The 16033-nt window shown below is 40.6% G+C and overlaps 1 protein-coding gene across 1 annotated transcript in view; it reads left to right on the top strand.

Annotated features, from left to right (window-relative positions):
- Positions 1 to 3117, top strand: part of GPATCH2L (G-patch domain containing 2 like) — a gene marked incomplete at both ends in the record, with an annotated part of 53274 nt that extends 50157 nt beyond the window's left edge. The window contains 1 exon segment of the mRNA XM_079698812.1: positions 2957 to 3117. Coding sequence (XP_079554938.1) covers positions 2957 to 3117 — 161 coding nt within the window.
- Between the last annotated feature and the right edge of the window lie 12916 nt (positions 3118 to 16033).

Raw genomic sequence — 16033 nt, forward strand, 5'->3', positions numbered from 1 at the left:
CACGAACCCGTGCCCCCTGTATCAGCAGGCAGACTCTCAACCACTGCGCCACCACGGAAGCCCCGATCATATAGTTTTTATCCTTCAGTTTGTTAATATGGTTTATCACATTGATTGATTTGCGTATATTGAAGGATCCTTGCATTCCTGGGATAAACCCCACTTGATCATGGTGTATGATCCTTTTAATGTGTTGTTGGATTCTGTTTGCTAGTATTTTGTTGAGGATTTTTACATCTATGTTCATCAGTGTTAGCGGCCTGTAGTTTTCTTTTTTTGTGACATCTTTGTCTGGTTTTGGTATCATGGTGATGGTGGCCTCGTAGAATGAGTTTGGGAGTGTTCCTCTTTCTGCTATATTTTGGGAGAGTTTGAGAAGGATAGGTGTTAGCTCTTCTCTAAATGTTTGATAGAATTTGTCTGTGAAGCCATCTGGTCCTGGGATTTTTTTTGTTGGAAGATTTTTAATCACAGTTTCAATTTCAGTGCTTGTGATTGGTCTGTTTATATTTTCTATTTCTTCCTGGTTCAGTCTTGGCAGGTTGTGCATTTCTAAGAGTTTGTCCATTTCTTCCAGGTTGTCCATTTTATTCGCATAGAGTTGCTTGTAGTAATCTCTCATGATCCTTTGTATTTCTGCCATGTCAGTTGTACTTCTCCTTTTTCATTTCTAATTCTGTTGATTTGACTCTTTTCCCTTTTTTTCTTGATGAATCTGGCTAATGGTTTATCTTTTTTTTTTTTTTTTTTTTTTTGTTTGTTTGTTTTTTTTGTTTTTTTTGTGGTACGCGGGCCTCTCACTGTTGTGGCCTCTCCCGTTGCGGAGCACAGGCTCCAGACGCGCAGGCTCAGCGGCCATGGCTCACGGGCCCAGCCGCTCCGCGGCATGTGGGATCTTCCCAGACCGGGGCACAAACCCGTGTCCCGAACCCGTGTCCCCTGCATCGGCAGGCGGACTCTCAACCACTGCGCCACCAGGGAAGCCCTCTGTCTTCTCATTTTGCTTAACTTACTGTGTTTGGGGTCTCCTCTTCACAGGCTGCAGGTTCGTATTTCCCATTGTTTTTGGTGTCTGCCCCCAGTGGGTAACGTTGGTTCCGTGGGATGTGTAGGCTTCCTGTTGGAGGGGACTGGTGCCTGTGTTCTGATGGATGAGGCTGGATCTTGCCTTTCTGGTGGGCAGGACTGTGTCCGGTGGTGTGTTTTGGGGTGTTTGTGACCTTACTATGATTTTAGGCAGCCTCTCTGCTAATGGGTGGGGTTGTGTTCCTGTCTTGCTAGTTGTTTGGCATGGGGTATCCAGCACTGCAGCTTGCTGGTCATTGAGTGGAGCTGGGTCTTAGAGTTGAGATGGAGATCTCTGGGAGAACTCTCGCCGATTGATATTACAAGGGGCCGGGAGGTCTCTGGTGGACCAATGTCCTGAACTCAGCTCTCCCACCTCAGAGGCTCAGGCCTGACACCCGGCTGGAGCACCAAGACCCAGTTCTTGGAGAAGGGGCCCTTGCAATTTCTAAGGAGCAAGGTTTCTTTGTAACTGCTGTGTCCATGAGATCACATAGAAAGTTCTCATTTTCTGAAGGAAATGTATCCAGAGAAGCAGATGGCACAATTTCCATAGTGTAATTCCTCTTCTTTGGATAGGACTCCTCAAAAAGGTAACAGGCCAAGAATCTAGGATAGTTTTTCACCATGGTTGATGACCATCTAGTAATGGTAGGTATAGTTTTATGGTATTATTTTCACTTAAATAGGAGTGAATGAGCATGTGTGTGTGAGAAAGAGAGAGAGAGAGAGAGATTTGGGTGGTGATGTCAGATGTATTTCTTGCTGCTATGGTTGAGGTTCCAAAATGTTTGAAAGCCACTACCCTCTAAAAACTCTTGTATATGTGCCATGGAGTTAATAGCTTTCAAGGTTTTTTTTTTTCTTTCTGAAATTTATGTTTGAATGTTGGGTATACCTGTAAATCTGAAATAAACCCTTGGATGCACTCTGATATAATCTAATCTTTTTCATGAAGAAAAAAAAAGTATTGGTCATGACCCACTACATTGATTTTGTGACACATAATTTGAAAATTACTTTTCTAGCTTATATTCCTGGGAATGGAATTATTGTGACAGGATAAAAGTGAAACTTTTTAAGATTTTGCTCTATTTTAGTGTCTATATTTGTTTTCAACAGAGGGGGTATGATGGTGGTTTGTACTGCTCTGCTCAGGGGGCATTTGGAAATGTGAGGACAGTGTTTGGTTGTCACAATGGCTGGAGAATGCTTTTGGCATTCAGGGACAGGGTCCAGAATGGTAAGTGTCCTAAAAAAATAGGACAGCCCTGCACAAGCAATGATTATCCTGTCCAGAATGTCTTAATGTGCTTGTTGAAAAACCATGGGCTTGGTTGTGTGATTTTTCTACCATTTGCCTTATTATTCAGTATTTATTGGTGATGCCGTCATATTGGAGGCATAGTATGTTATAGAAAGAGCAGAGGGCTTGGAGTCCAGTATATGAGTTTGAGTCTTGCCAGCCCGGTTGTGTCCCTGAACAAATTATCCGCTTTCTCTATGCCTCAGTTTTCTGATCCAGGAAATGGAGATGACGATACCTACTTGTAAGAGTTTGCATTAAGAAATAAGATTATAAGTATACATTGTTTACACAGTACAGTGCCTGGCTTAATAAGTGATTATTACTACATTATGAATTTGTACTACTGAATTTATTCATTTGTTCAGTTAAACCCATTTTCTGAGGTGGAGAAATACAATACTTATCTTACTTAAATCTTGCCTTTATTTTTTGGTTTAAAAAAAAGAAACTTTATGTGGCCACTTGGTTTAATAGGACATAAAGTATAAGGATTAAGAAAGTTTTGTGTTGACATCTCTCTCATTCTAATTTGTCTCCTTTTGACTTTTTTCCTCCTTACTTTTATTGGAACACCCTTACCAGTTCACATGGATGCAGTGGAGCCAACCATACCAGCATCACAGGCCCCCAAATCTCCAAACTCTGAGTGGTTGGTCAAGACCTCTGCTGTAGAGAAAAACACTGACTCAACTGCAGCTACATTTTTTAAAATGCCACAAGAAAAGAGCCCTGGATACAGCTAGACAGCAGAATTTCACCCACCAAGAGCTGACTAGATGTTGTTGAAACAAATATTAGACTTCATATTATATTGTCTTGCATATATTAATTGACATTCCCAGTCCTTTCACCACCAGGACTGACTCCTCTTCAAAGAAGTGGACTCTTTCTCTTAGAAAATCATATTGTGAAAATCTTTTTTTTTTAATTGTAAAATATTAGGACAGCAATTTTTTAAAAAAAGGTCATCCTATGCTATATTTGTTACATTGCTATTGCTGTCCCAACAGTTACCTACAGCTCTGTTTACAGAGCTGTTGCTGTTTTGCAGGTATGTCTTTTTTCTTGAAGAACTAGTAACTGCTTTTGCATATTTTTTGTGTAGAGCTTTTAATACCATTTGAGGACGTTCCAAATTTGCAGCCAGTTCCAGACAAAGTTAAACACAGATTTAAGATCTGTGTGTGGAATTGTTTGCAGGAGATAAGGCTTGCCTTTGAGCCTGGTCTTGATTCAAGCAGAGTGCCAATAAGATAAATCCACCAAGTACTCAATTTGGAGCCTCAGAAGAGACTACCAGCAGCATGGGCCTTGGAAACTTACTCCATTTTTCTAGATGTCCTGTTGGAATCGCCAGCAGCTGCATTGTACTTTGCCTCATCTCCACAGTCTGTGTTCTACTGAAAGAGGACCTATATATATACACATACAGATTGGTGTCATGAAGAAGGTGCTTTAGGTGTACAGCAAATTTAAAACAGTGGATTGTGTCTTAATACTTCATGTTGCGGTGTAAGCCTTTATGTACTAAACAAGACTTTTATTGTTAGTATTATAGGTCAGTAACCTGTAGCAGAAATTCATACTCTATTATAATAATGGCTTTTTGAGGCCATACTTTGGGGAGGAAGAATGTCTTTTTGACATGCCTTTATACTTGGTATGTTTATGACGGCTCAGCTACATGAAGAGTTATATATACAGCCATGCTTCAAGTTGGATGCTCCTTTGTCAAAATGAGGAATAAGTGACTGCCTAGAGCTTCTGAAGAAGAGCCACCCTTTCTAAAAAAGTATTATCAAGATTGTCTGTCGTTGAGGGACCTGGTTGGCAGAAGGGCCCTTTTTTGTACAAATTGAATGCTTTTACTTTGAGATACACAGAAGCCATTCTCAAGTGTCCGCTGCTCTTGTGACATTCTAGAGGAACTCCCACCCCTGCACCTGGTAGGACAGAGCCTCCTGTCTTTCCCTGAAGCGCAGTTGTCCTTCTTTCCCACACAGAATTTAATGGTGGGCCGCTCTGTCGTATTCCTTTAAAAATTGTTGTCCTTATCAGTGGTAGCTCCAGAATGTCCTTGTCAGTGGTGTGGGTGTGACTCTGCTGGGAAAGGGGGACTGGAAGCTAAGTTTACATAGTACTTCATGTAAGACTGAGAACATGGCAGTTGTCCACAACAAGGAATATGGTGGAGGGAGGGGCGGGTGGAGATTACGGCATGAGGAGGAGTGCTAAAGCCAGCCCAGCATCCCTGGGAGCCGCCCAGATTCTTGTGCAGTAGCGAGTGTACTTCCCTTCCTAAGGCTGCACCCATAGCAGAATAGAAAACATGATGTCATATGATGTCTGTTGAATATAAAGTGGTTCTACTCAGTTGTTGTAGTGATGAAGGTATCTTTTTGTTGTAATATGTGCATTCTTACTTAGTCCCAATAGTGTCCCGAGGCACACATTTCTAACATAATTTGTTGGATTTAAGGGAGAAATTCATGAACATAATAATTTTATTTTCTTTGCACTAAGCTCCATGGCTCATTCAGAGATCAGTCCTGTGATCGTGGCCTGTTAAGACCTCTGTAGTTCGGGTAGCATCTTTTCATGACATGTAGCCTAATAATTATCCTTTCTACCTGTGATTAAAAATCACTTGTATGTACAACTTTATTTACCTTTTAAACATCTATGATGTAAAGGTAGGTGATTACTATCATTTTATAGAGTCAAGAACAGTCTTAGTGACTTGCCCCAAATCTCATAATCAAGTCAAGACTAAAATCCCAGACTTAAAATCCCAGACTTACAGACTTTCTTGGCCCTGGGTTATAATCTTTTGATTGTCATTGATAGACCTGAGTCACTCTGAGACTCGTATTTTTGAAACAGTATGCCAGATAAACAGAATGTTTATCATCTTTCTTGATCAAGCTTTCCTACATATTTTGAATACTTTCAACGGGGAGCAACCCAAAATGCCATATCTGTAATAAGTAGGAGAGAAAATTCATTGCCTAAGAGAATAGCCATTAAGCACACAAATATTTTTCCAATACAGGGTTGTAAATTGTGCTCCTTATTTTAAGCTGCTGCACGAGCATGCTTACAGAATTATTCACCAACTTATTCTGCTTGTTTTTTATGAGTCCATTCCAGAGGAATACTCTTAGAACCAAGTGTATTTTGAATCTTAAATTTTAAATTTCCTTTTTATATGGCAAAGTGTATAATGTCATAAATTAAGAAAAATCTGTTACCTTTCAACAAAAGGTATAATTTCAAAATCGGGTTTTGAAATCTGTTGAAAAAAAATTGTAGCTTGACTTCTTTTGAGGATAATCATTGAGCTCACTTGTGTTTGATCTGCTCAAAAGTAATAACCGAAGCAGAGCTCCGCAGTTCTTCCTAATTTCAGAATTCTGATTTATCCCAGCTTGCTGTCCAGTCTGCCTGTCTAAATCCTAATCTTGGGTATTTTTCACAGTGGGCGAAAACATTATGTACTTGCATGAGCATCATTCATAAAGGATAGTTTTGCTTACGGGTTTAAGGGAATTTGAGATTATTTTTCAGGTGCAGTATTTTAAAGGGAATAACTTCATTTGCATCAAAACTTGTGTTGCTTTTTGGTAAGAACTGTTCAGAAGAGGAAATTAGTAGCTGTTTACATGGTGCCAAGTGTGGAGGGGCAGAGTATGATCTTTATTGAGTGGTGTGTTCTCCATAAATAGGCCTCATTTAGCCTTGAATTCTTTAGAAATCAAATGCAATTGGAAATTTCAGATGACAAAGTTTTGCTGGGCTATAGAAACAGGCTGCAAATAAGGCCATTTTGGCAACAAAATGACCAAAAGCTGAAATAAAGCTTCTTAATCTGTGATGCTTATGGCATCCTTTGCTAATAAGTAAAGCTCAATACCTAGGAGAGGTAATTTAAACTACTTCTGAATCCCTAATAGGTGAATCTGACATATCTCTGTACTTTGGAACCAGAAATGCAGTCTGGATCACAGCATAGCAAGTTCTGATGCTAAAAGTGCAGGAGCAGAGTTATCATAGCAGTAAGTCCTTTAGAGGTGAACGAGTCTCAGAGTGTCACGTGAGGAAGGAGCTAGGTGGCACTGTCATTGCTGGTGTGATGGGTTCTCCACTTCGGCTCCAGGAAAAGGCTCCTGGTGATGCCTGATTCATTTCAAGCCTTTGCTTTATTTTGGCTTCACTACCATGATTCTGAGCCACAAGCTTTTTTATTTCCTGGGGATTCGGCTGTGTAAAAATACAGCATTAGCCGTATTCAGCATTCTGTATATTTGGTGAACCTTACCTGAGCTGGGATGAGAACAGAGTGGCTTTCTCTAGCAGAAGTGGATACAGTCTAGTTGGGGGCATAGCTTATAGGCTGTATCATGGTTCATGGGATGGTGGGAGGGGTGGCAGAAGCGGTTTGCTCCTGCTGTCAGCTGCTTCCTTTGCTCATGTTTCAGCTGCCCATTTTACTTGTCAGTATTTCCTTATCTCCCTCTCCAGGTGTGACAGTGTAGTTACTGATCGTGACAGCAATCAGGTTGGGTTCCTACCCCATGAGAAAACTGGCACAGAGGAAAAAAGGTGAGGAAATTGGTGGGTTCTGCTATTAGCACTAAACGCAAGTGGCCCAGACATGCTTTCATTAAGATCACGAAACAGATGAACATCAAGATCACGAAACAGATGAACATCAAATGCCTGGAAATAGCAACGTGGAAAAGAAACAAAGGAAATTGGGTGATCTTGCCGAAGAGTGTGGATTAGAAGGTTTTTAACAAGCCCAGCAAAACAAACTTATGGCCAAAAGAAGAAATTTTTCTGCCACTGCCCTGCACTGCACTTGGTAAAATTGTCAAATGTGGGGGAAAAAAAAATTTCCAAGCACAGTATTGAAGAATGGGGCAGATCCTCAAGATGTTCACCAAGGAAAGGAATCTTGGCAAGGTTCAGACTGGGAAGGCAAGGGGAAGAGAAGGAGATGCTTAGAGCAGGGCTGCTAGGGCCCCGAGATCAACAGCATCCATACATTCTTCCCCGCTTCAGATCTGCTGAATCAGAAACTCTGAGGGTGAGGCCCAGCAGTCTTTTACCAGCGCTCCAGGGGACTTGATGTTTAAGAACTGCAGGCTTTGCCACAGTTAAAAAGAAGTGTTTTAATATACCGGTGTCCCCCCCAGCCAAGCTCTGAGGTGCTCTTATACTTTCCTCCATAAGTATGGAGATGTTTTGTGTATGGTTCTTTGCAGAGACTGTTAAATGTCTTGATTTCCCATACTTTTTCCCTCAAGTTCCTGAAAGATCTCCTGGAAATATTGAGAAAGGATGATGTGGAGAAAAATGCCATTGAGGCCATTTTTAGATGGATAGAAACAACCTTTTAAAAGTGGATTAAAATATAACAATGGATTTTTAGTCTGTGAGTGATCATTGATTTTCACAACCGACAGTAAAACATTTATGTAAGATACTGCCACCCATGATTTTACGATACCTGTTCATTACATCTTAGTTTCATGGGAAAATGTCATATACTTTCATAATGATGAAGTCTTTAAAGTATGGCTCACAAAAATGAAAAAAATAATTGGAAGAAAAAAACACCCTGAGTACATAGCTATTGTGTAATAAATACCTGTTGAATTATTGGTAATCTTTTGCTGGGAATTAATCTCAGTACTTCAGAGCATGTTAAAATCAATTTTCAGTGATCCCACTTAATCACACCTTACTGTCTTTGTTTTACATTTTCAGCTAGTGATTCCGCAGGGGTTGGGAACGAGTAGTAACAACATATATTTTTTCATCGTCTGACTTACGATTCAGTGTTTCAGAAGACAGTACTCTAATCTTAAAGCTTTGAAGTGGTGGTATGGTCATTTTTTCTTTAGATTTTATTTGTGTGTATTGGCCTAGGGCCTACTTTAGGAGTATGTGTGGCTACGGACGAGTTCTCTAGTATCATTTCCTCAGATGCTCATGTTTTGTGCCTGGATTTTTATTTATAAAGGTGACTGATGACGTGGAAAGGTCAGTGCCATTGAAGGAAAAGTCTAATGTTACAATTCCCCTAGAAACAAGAGGCACAGTTTGCCATGCAGGGCCACAGGACAAACACCAAGTTTGGGTCAGGAGGCAGAAGATGGGAACAAGTGATAGGTTTAGGCCAGAGCCATGATCAGGATTTTCTTGGGAAAGGCAAAGCAGGGCAGGGAGAACAGTTTAGGCATGGCTAGTGAATAATTCCAGGGCCTTAGGGCTACAGTGTGGGCTCCAGTTGCCTGGTGCCTGGCCCTGGGATGATTGTGTCCTGGGGTGTGCAGGCCAGATGGAGGAGGTGTGGCTCCATCAGACGTGGTTAGTTTGCACATCAAAAGCATGCTGCAGGCTGAGTCCTTTGCAGTCTCTAAGAACTGGCCAGCCCTGAGAGGGGTCATCTTTCCCCATCCAGAAAGTTTTTTTAAGATGTCAAAACATCGTAATATATTGGAAATATAAAACATGATTAATACACATGTACAGACTGTTTAGCTCTCCTTTCAATTTTTGTAGTCTTTTAAAGCACCACATAATTTTTCCTTTCCGTCTTGAAAACCATTTAAAAGTTCCTCTGGCCAAAAATGTTAGCGTTACTAGATATTATCAAGGTGTGGGAATATAAAAAATTTTAAGATGTAAATTATGAAAATAAATAATGTTTTCTTTCACTAGAAGTGAGTTCTGACCCTTGCAGATCCCTCATTCAAATGTTTAACTGAAAAAGGAAAGAAAATATCAGAGAACTTGTAAGTAGCCTTGGTGACTGACTTAAATCAACCCGTTTCACTACATATAGATTCTACACCTTGCTCTAGTGGGCCATGTATTTCTCCATGAAAATCTGCTACCCCAAAATCATGGTGACAATTTGAATTGCTCTAAATATTTATCTCACTCAACCTCCCACCTGTTGTCAGCAGCTATTGCAAACTGGCCATTTTAAACCCTTTCATTCCCACCTTCTCTCAACCCCAGCAGCTAATCTCACCTCTCCCCTAACAGATAATAGAGCATTAAGTGGGGAAACTCCGCTTACACACCTTCACATACACCCTTACCTTTTTGTCTTGGAAATTCCTGTCCTCCCCCTAACAAATCCTTTCTCTTACACTCAAGGTCCTCTCCCTTGATCAGATGCCTTGCTCAATACAGCTTCTCACTCCTGACACATATGGCTTTGCATTTAAACACATTCAAAGACTCCCTCTTCAAACAAAAATGCCTTTCCTCAACCCTTTGAACCCCTTGACTAGCACTAAATACTGCTCTTTCCTGTACTTTGTCTATTAATCCTCAGTTCACTGAAGCAGTAGTTTTTAACCCTGGCTGCACACTAGGATCATCTGGGGAGATTTTTAAAAACCCTGATTCCCTTGACTGAACCACAAGCCAATTACACGAGAATGGGGTAGTGGGACAGTCTTTTTAAAGCAAAGACTTGCAGCCAATGTGCAGCCGAGGCTGAGAGCCGACACGCTAAAACCTGGCCGTTACCCTCGCCGCCATTAAGATTGTTCTTGCTCGGCTCACCAGTGACCTCTGGTTGCCAAAATTTAGTCCTTAGGTTGATTTTTATGTCTTGATACCATATCACTGCTTCCTTTCTGGAATTCTGACTCTTCTGACCCTGCTCTCCTGATCTTTCTCCTGCTTTCTCAGCCTCTCAGGCAGAGTGGTCAGTAGGTCAGTCCCATGCAGACTGAATGTCTGCCTCTGCCCTCCCCTCCATTACTTCATTAATACCCATGTGCTAGTGAGTTCCTTTGCCATGCCGCCTTCATGTGCTGGTTTAAAGCACAGATTGGAGTGAAGCACTTCCATTCATTGATAATTATCGTAAACTAGGAAAGCCAACTCAAGGTGTCTGCTCCTTTCCTCACTTCCCTTTGCTCCTCCTTCAAGCCCACTGAAGTAGGAAGAATTGCTGACTACACTAGTCAGTTTCTCTGATGGATAGCCCCCTATTTACTAGTGGGTGGAGTAGTTCTTCGTGAAGTCAGGCTGAACTGTGGTCCCTTTTTTCCTTTCCAGGGTCTTGGGCTGGTAAGGAGGCCTGGGCCCACTTCTACATATAAGAAGGCTACCCGCCATCTAGTATGTGCTTCAGTGCTTTTACTTGCTGCTGTTGGTAAGATTTTAGTTTGAGTTTAGGGGAGAGACAGACCCATTTCCTCACCTCTCTTTGACCTTGGGAGCCATGTTGGAGCTTTTACTTTATCAGAAAACTTTGCTGGAGTCTCAGGCATTCGCCCCACTAATAATAAAGCGGAGCTTGATTTTCCACATCACTGCATGCTGCCTTTGGAACTCTAGGTAGGGGTTCCACCCTCACCAGAAGGGACTGTGTGTTTCTGGCTTCTTTACATCACTAGTTTCTGATTTAAAGTCCAGGATAGGTGGATCTGATTGTCAGGTGCCTATGTCCTAACTGCAGGAAGTGAGAATGAGGTTATCTGGAATGTTTAGCTTCTACTGGGGAGAGATGAATTCCTTAAACACAGTATGTTTTTGTTTTTGTTTTTGTTTTGCGGTATGCGGGCCTCTCACTGTTGTGGCCTCTCCCGTTGCGGAGCACAGGCTCCGTACGCGCAGGCCCAGCGGCCATGGCTCACGGGTCCAGCCGCTCCGCGGCATGTGGGATCCTCCCGGACCGGGGCACGAACCCGTGTCCCCTGCACCGGCAGGCAGACTCTCAACCACTACGCCACCAGGGAAGCCCAACACAGTATGTTTTAATGTCTGGGAGAGCTAGTCCCCTCATAATTTTTCAGTGTTTTCCTGGCTATTCTTACATGTTTTTTTTAATATATAAACTTTAGTGTCAGCCGGCGTAACTCCATTTTTAAAAAGTGTGCTGGGGCCTCCCTGGTGGCGCAGTGGTTGAGAGTCCGCCTGCCGATGCAGGGGATACGGGTTCGTGCCCCGGTCTGGGAGGATCCCATATGCCGCGGAGCGGCTGGGCCCGTGAGCCATGGCTGCTGAGCCTGCGCATCCGGAGCCTGTGCTCCGCAACGGGAGAGGCCACAACAGTGAGAGGCCCGCATACCACAAAAAAAAAAAAAAAAAAAAAAAAAAAAAAAAAGTGTGCTGATATTTTTATTGAGATGGTATTACATTTATTAACTAACTTAGAGAAAAATGACATCTTTACAATGTTGAGTCATCCTACCCAAGAACAGGGGATGTATTTCTACTGTTCAAGTTTATTTTTGTGCCTTTTAAAGACTTTAAAAATTTTCCTTGTATAGTTTTGTGTTTCTTGTTAAGTTTATCCCTAAGTATTTAATCTTTGTTGCTAGTAAATGGGGTTTTCTCTGCCATTATGTCTTCTACTTGGTTATTGTTCTTATATGTGAAGGCTGTTGATTTTTATATGCTGATTTTTTATCCTGCTAACTTACTGAATACTTTTACTTTTGGGTTTAGTTTTATCATTGATCATTGAGGGTCAAAAAACATCTTTCTAAGTGCACAAAGCAGTGGCAAGAAATGAAAGAATCTGTAGAGGTCAAAAAGGGATGTGAAAGCTCGAAACTTGGGAGGCAAGTAAGATGAAAGCCAGCTTTCACCCTGAAGGTATCTGCTGAGAGCTGGTCTCCTTGAGTCTCTGTCATGATGACTGTGATGTGTGTAGGAGGTAAAGCAGGGTCTGCTCAAGGCAGGGAGATCTGAGGTCTCCCACAGAGCGAGGACCCTCAAAGTGCTACACTTAACAGTGTAAGGGTAGATACTAAATAAACCCACCAAGCAGAAATAACAGCAAGGGAACATGCCTTTCTTGACCTTGGCCCTGGATGGAGGAAAAGCTTTTATTTTAACCTAAAAATTTTTAACAAGTTGCCCCTTATAGAGGTTTATGGCCCAAATTTATACTACTCGTGTGGTCCAAAATACTGCAAGTGGGAATTTAATTTACAATGGACCCAGGTAGGTGGTAACCCCAGATGACTGGCAGAAGCAAACACATTCTCTCTGGAGGAATGAAACTTCAATCTAGATATCAAAGAATTCCCACAGATAAAGTTACAAAGAATATGGGCAGCTCACAGTTAAAAACCACAAACCAAAGAAGGAAATAAGTACCATGAGTGCAAGTCATCAGAAACAACATACAGGAGAATCAGACTCACAAACAACTTAGATATTGTACTTATTAGCACAGAATATAAACATGTTACACATGTTTTAAATATATTTCAAGAAGTCAAAGAGAGGCTTCAGAACACCAGGCAACAAAAACATATACTTTTGAAAGGGGTTGATGAGAGTTAACATGTCCTACCGCCCTTTAATTTTTCAAGAGGAGAGTAAAGAGTCTTATTAGTTAGGGACTTTAGGTAAGTAGATCTGTTAAAATATTTGGAGTAACTTTTAAAAGAATAAATATAAAGAATATAGCATTTAAACTAATAATGGATAAAAGGAATGATAAGAAAATAAATTAGAAAGTTAAGAAAAAAAAGTATACAATAAGATGGTAAAAGGATTCAAATATAGTAGTAAAGTGTAAATTAATTACTCCAGTTGAAAGATAAAACCTATAATACTGGATTTTTAAAATCCAGCTATATGCTCTTTATAAGAGACATATCTAAAACTTTAAAGAAAGATTGAAAAGGAAAAGGATGGAAAAAATATACGAACCAGGGCTTCCCTGGTGGCGCAGTGGTTGGGAGTCTGCCTGCCGATGCAGGGGACACGGGTTCGTGCCCCGGTCCGGGAAGATCCCACATGCCGCGGAGCGGCAGGGCCCGTGGGCCATGGCCGCTGAGCCTGCGCGTCCGGAGCCTGTGCTCTGCAACGGGAGAGGCCACAACAGTGAGAGGCCCGCGTACCGCAAAAAAAAAAAAAAAAATATATATATATATGAACCAGATATCAGAGAAAGTAAGGATAATCTCTACAAAATAATAAACATTGGTTCAATTTACTGATAAATGGTTCAATTTGTCAGGGGGATATACTAATTCTCAACTAATCTTAATAATATAGCCTCAATTTACATAAGCAGAACTAAGTTTAAAATATACTTTCAGTAATTGATATAACAAGTGGACAGAAATGTTTATGAATATAGCATATTTAAATAACAAGTACGCTTAGTGTAATGGACATGAGTGGAATCACGCCCAAGAATATGAAGAATTACACATTATTTTCAAGCACAGATTGAACATTTATAAAAATTGACTCTTAGGCCATAAAGCAAACCTTAGTAAATTCCAAAGATTAGAGTCACATAGATCACACTCTAATCACAATGAAAGTAAATTTGAAAGACAATAGCCAAAAGGGGGGAGGTGTGATTTTCTAATGCATTTAGAAATTTAATAACATATCTAAACCAATGAATCAATGCAAAAATCCTAATGGGTATTAGAAAATACTTATAACTAATTATATAAAAATCCTATGCATTTACACTCTTCGGATACAGCTAAAGGGATAGTTAGAGGAAAATTTATGGTCTGAAATGTTTTGAGTTAGAGAAGAAGAGAGGACTGAAAATTTATGGGGTAAGCATTCTACATTTACACTTACTAAAAGAACACTATTCTTCTAGAAAATAATAATAGAGAAGGCAAAAGTAATAAAAGTTGTGAGATCAGAACTTAATGCTATAGAAAATGAACATGTAATTAAGAGATCAACAAAGCCAGAAATTAAGACAAATAATATAGGCAAATCTCTAACATCATTAATTAAGAAAGGGAAGGCACAAAAATATTAGGAATCAAAGGGGTATATAATTATAGAGATTTAAAAGTTAATAAGGTAGTGCTATGAACAACTTTAGCCAATAAATTTGAAAGCTTAGACAAAATGGGCAGATATTTAGAAAGATATGATTTACCAAAACTCAGTTGGGAGAAATAGAAAGCTTGGTTAGTCCTGTAACATTAGACAAATCTAGTCAATAGTTTAAAAGCTGAGACTGTATGTTCTTTGTAGAAAGATTTTGTGTGATCCACTGAAAATGCTGGAAATGTCTACCTCTTTCTGGAGCTAGGTATGTTAATTATAAAGTTCATTTGGAAGAACAAGTATGCAAGACTAACCGAAGAAAACCCTTAAAAAAGAGCACTTGGGAAGGGAGGGTATTAAAACATAAAGTCTCAGAAACTGAAAATGAGGTATAGGCACATGAATAGACCAGTGGAACACAATAGAAAATTCAGAAATAGACCCAACTGCATATGAAAATTCAAGGTACGATAAAGGTGGTGAGTTCAAAAACAGATCCATAAATCAGTGGAACAGAATAGACAACCCCAAAATAAACCCACATACCTAAGGTCGTTTAATCTACCACAAAGGAGGCAGGGATATACAACGGAGAAAAGACAGTCTCTTCAATAAGTGGCGCTGGGAAAACTAGACAGCTACATGTAAAACAATAAGATTAGAACATTTCCTCACACCATACAAAAATAAACTCAAGGTAGATTAAAGACTGAAATGTAAGACCTGAAGCCATAAAGCTCCTAGAAGAGAAAATGAGCAGAACACCCTGACATAACTCGTACCAGTATTTTGTGGATGTGACCCTAAGGCAAAATAAATAAAAGCAAAAATAAACAAGCGGGACATAAGTAAAGTTAGAAGCTTTTGCACAGCAAAGGAAACCCATCAGCAAAATGAAAAGACAACCTACTGAGTGGGAGAAAATATTTGCAAATGACATGACCGATAAAGAGTTAATATCCAAAATATGTAAAACAGCTCATACAACTCACCATCAGAAAACACACAAGCCAGGGCTTCCCTGGTGGCGCAGTGGTTGAGAGTCCGCCTGCCGATGCGAGGGACACAGGTTCGTGCCCCGGTCCGGGAGGATCCTGCATGCCGCGGAGCGGCTGGGCCTGTGAGCCATGGCCGCTGAGCCTGCGCGTCCGGAGCCTGTGCTCTGCAACGGGAGACGCCACAGCAGTGAGAGGCCCGCGTACCGCAAAAACAACAACAACAACAAAAAAACACACAACCCAATTTAAAAAATGGGCTGGGGACTTCCCTGGTGGTCCAGTTCCTACGACTCCACACTCCCAATGCAGAGTTCGATCCCTGGTCAGGGAACTAGATCCCACATGCCGCAACTAAGAGTTCACATGCTGCAACTAAAGACCCCACATGTCGCAACCAAAAAAAAAAAAAAATCCCCCATACTGCAACTAAAAAAAAAAGAAGGGCCAAAGACATTTTCCAAAGAAGACATATAGCTGACCAACATGAAAAGATGCTCAACATCGTTAATCATCAGAGAAATGCAAATTAAAATCACAGTGAGATATCACCACACACCTGTCAGAATGGCTATCATCAAAAATAACAACAAATGTTGGTGAGGATGTGGAGAAAAGGGAACTCTCGTACACTGTTGATGGGAATGTAAATTGGTGCAGCCACTGTGGAAAACAGTATGGAGGTTTCTCAAAAAACTAAAAATAGAACTAGCATATGACACAGCAATTCCACTTTAGGTATATATCCAAAAAAACTGAAAACACTAATTCGAAAAGATACATGCACCCCAAAGTTCATAGCAGCATTATTTACAATAGACAAGATGTGGAAGCAACACAAGTATCCATCAACAGATGAATG

The sequence above is a fragment of the Hyperoodon ampullatus genome (genome assembly GCF_949752795.1).
Source record: "Hyperoodon ampullatus genome assembly, chromosome: 3".
Lineage (NCBI taxonomy): Eukaryota > Metazoa > Chordata > Mammalia > Artiodactyla > Ziphiidae > Hyperoodon > Hyperoodon ampullatus.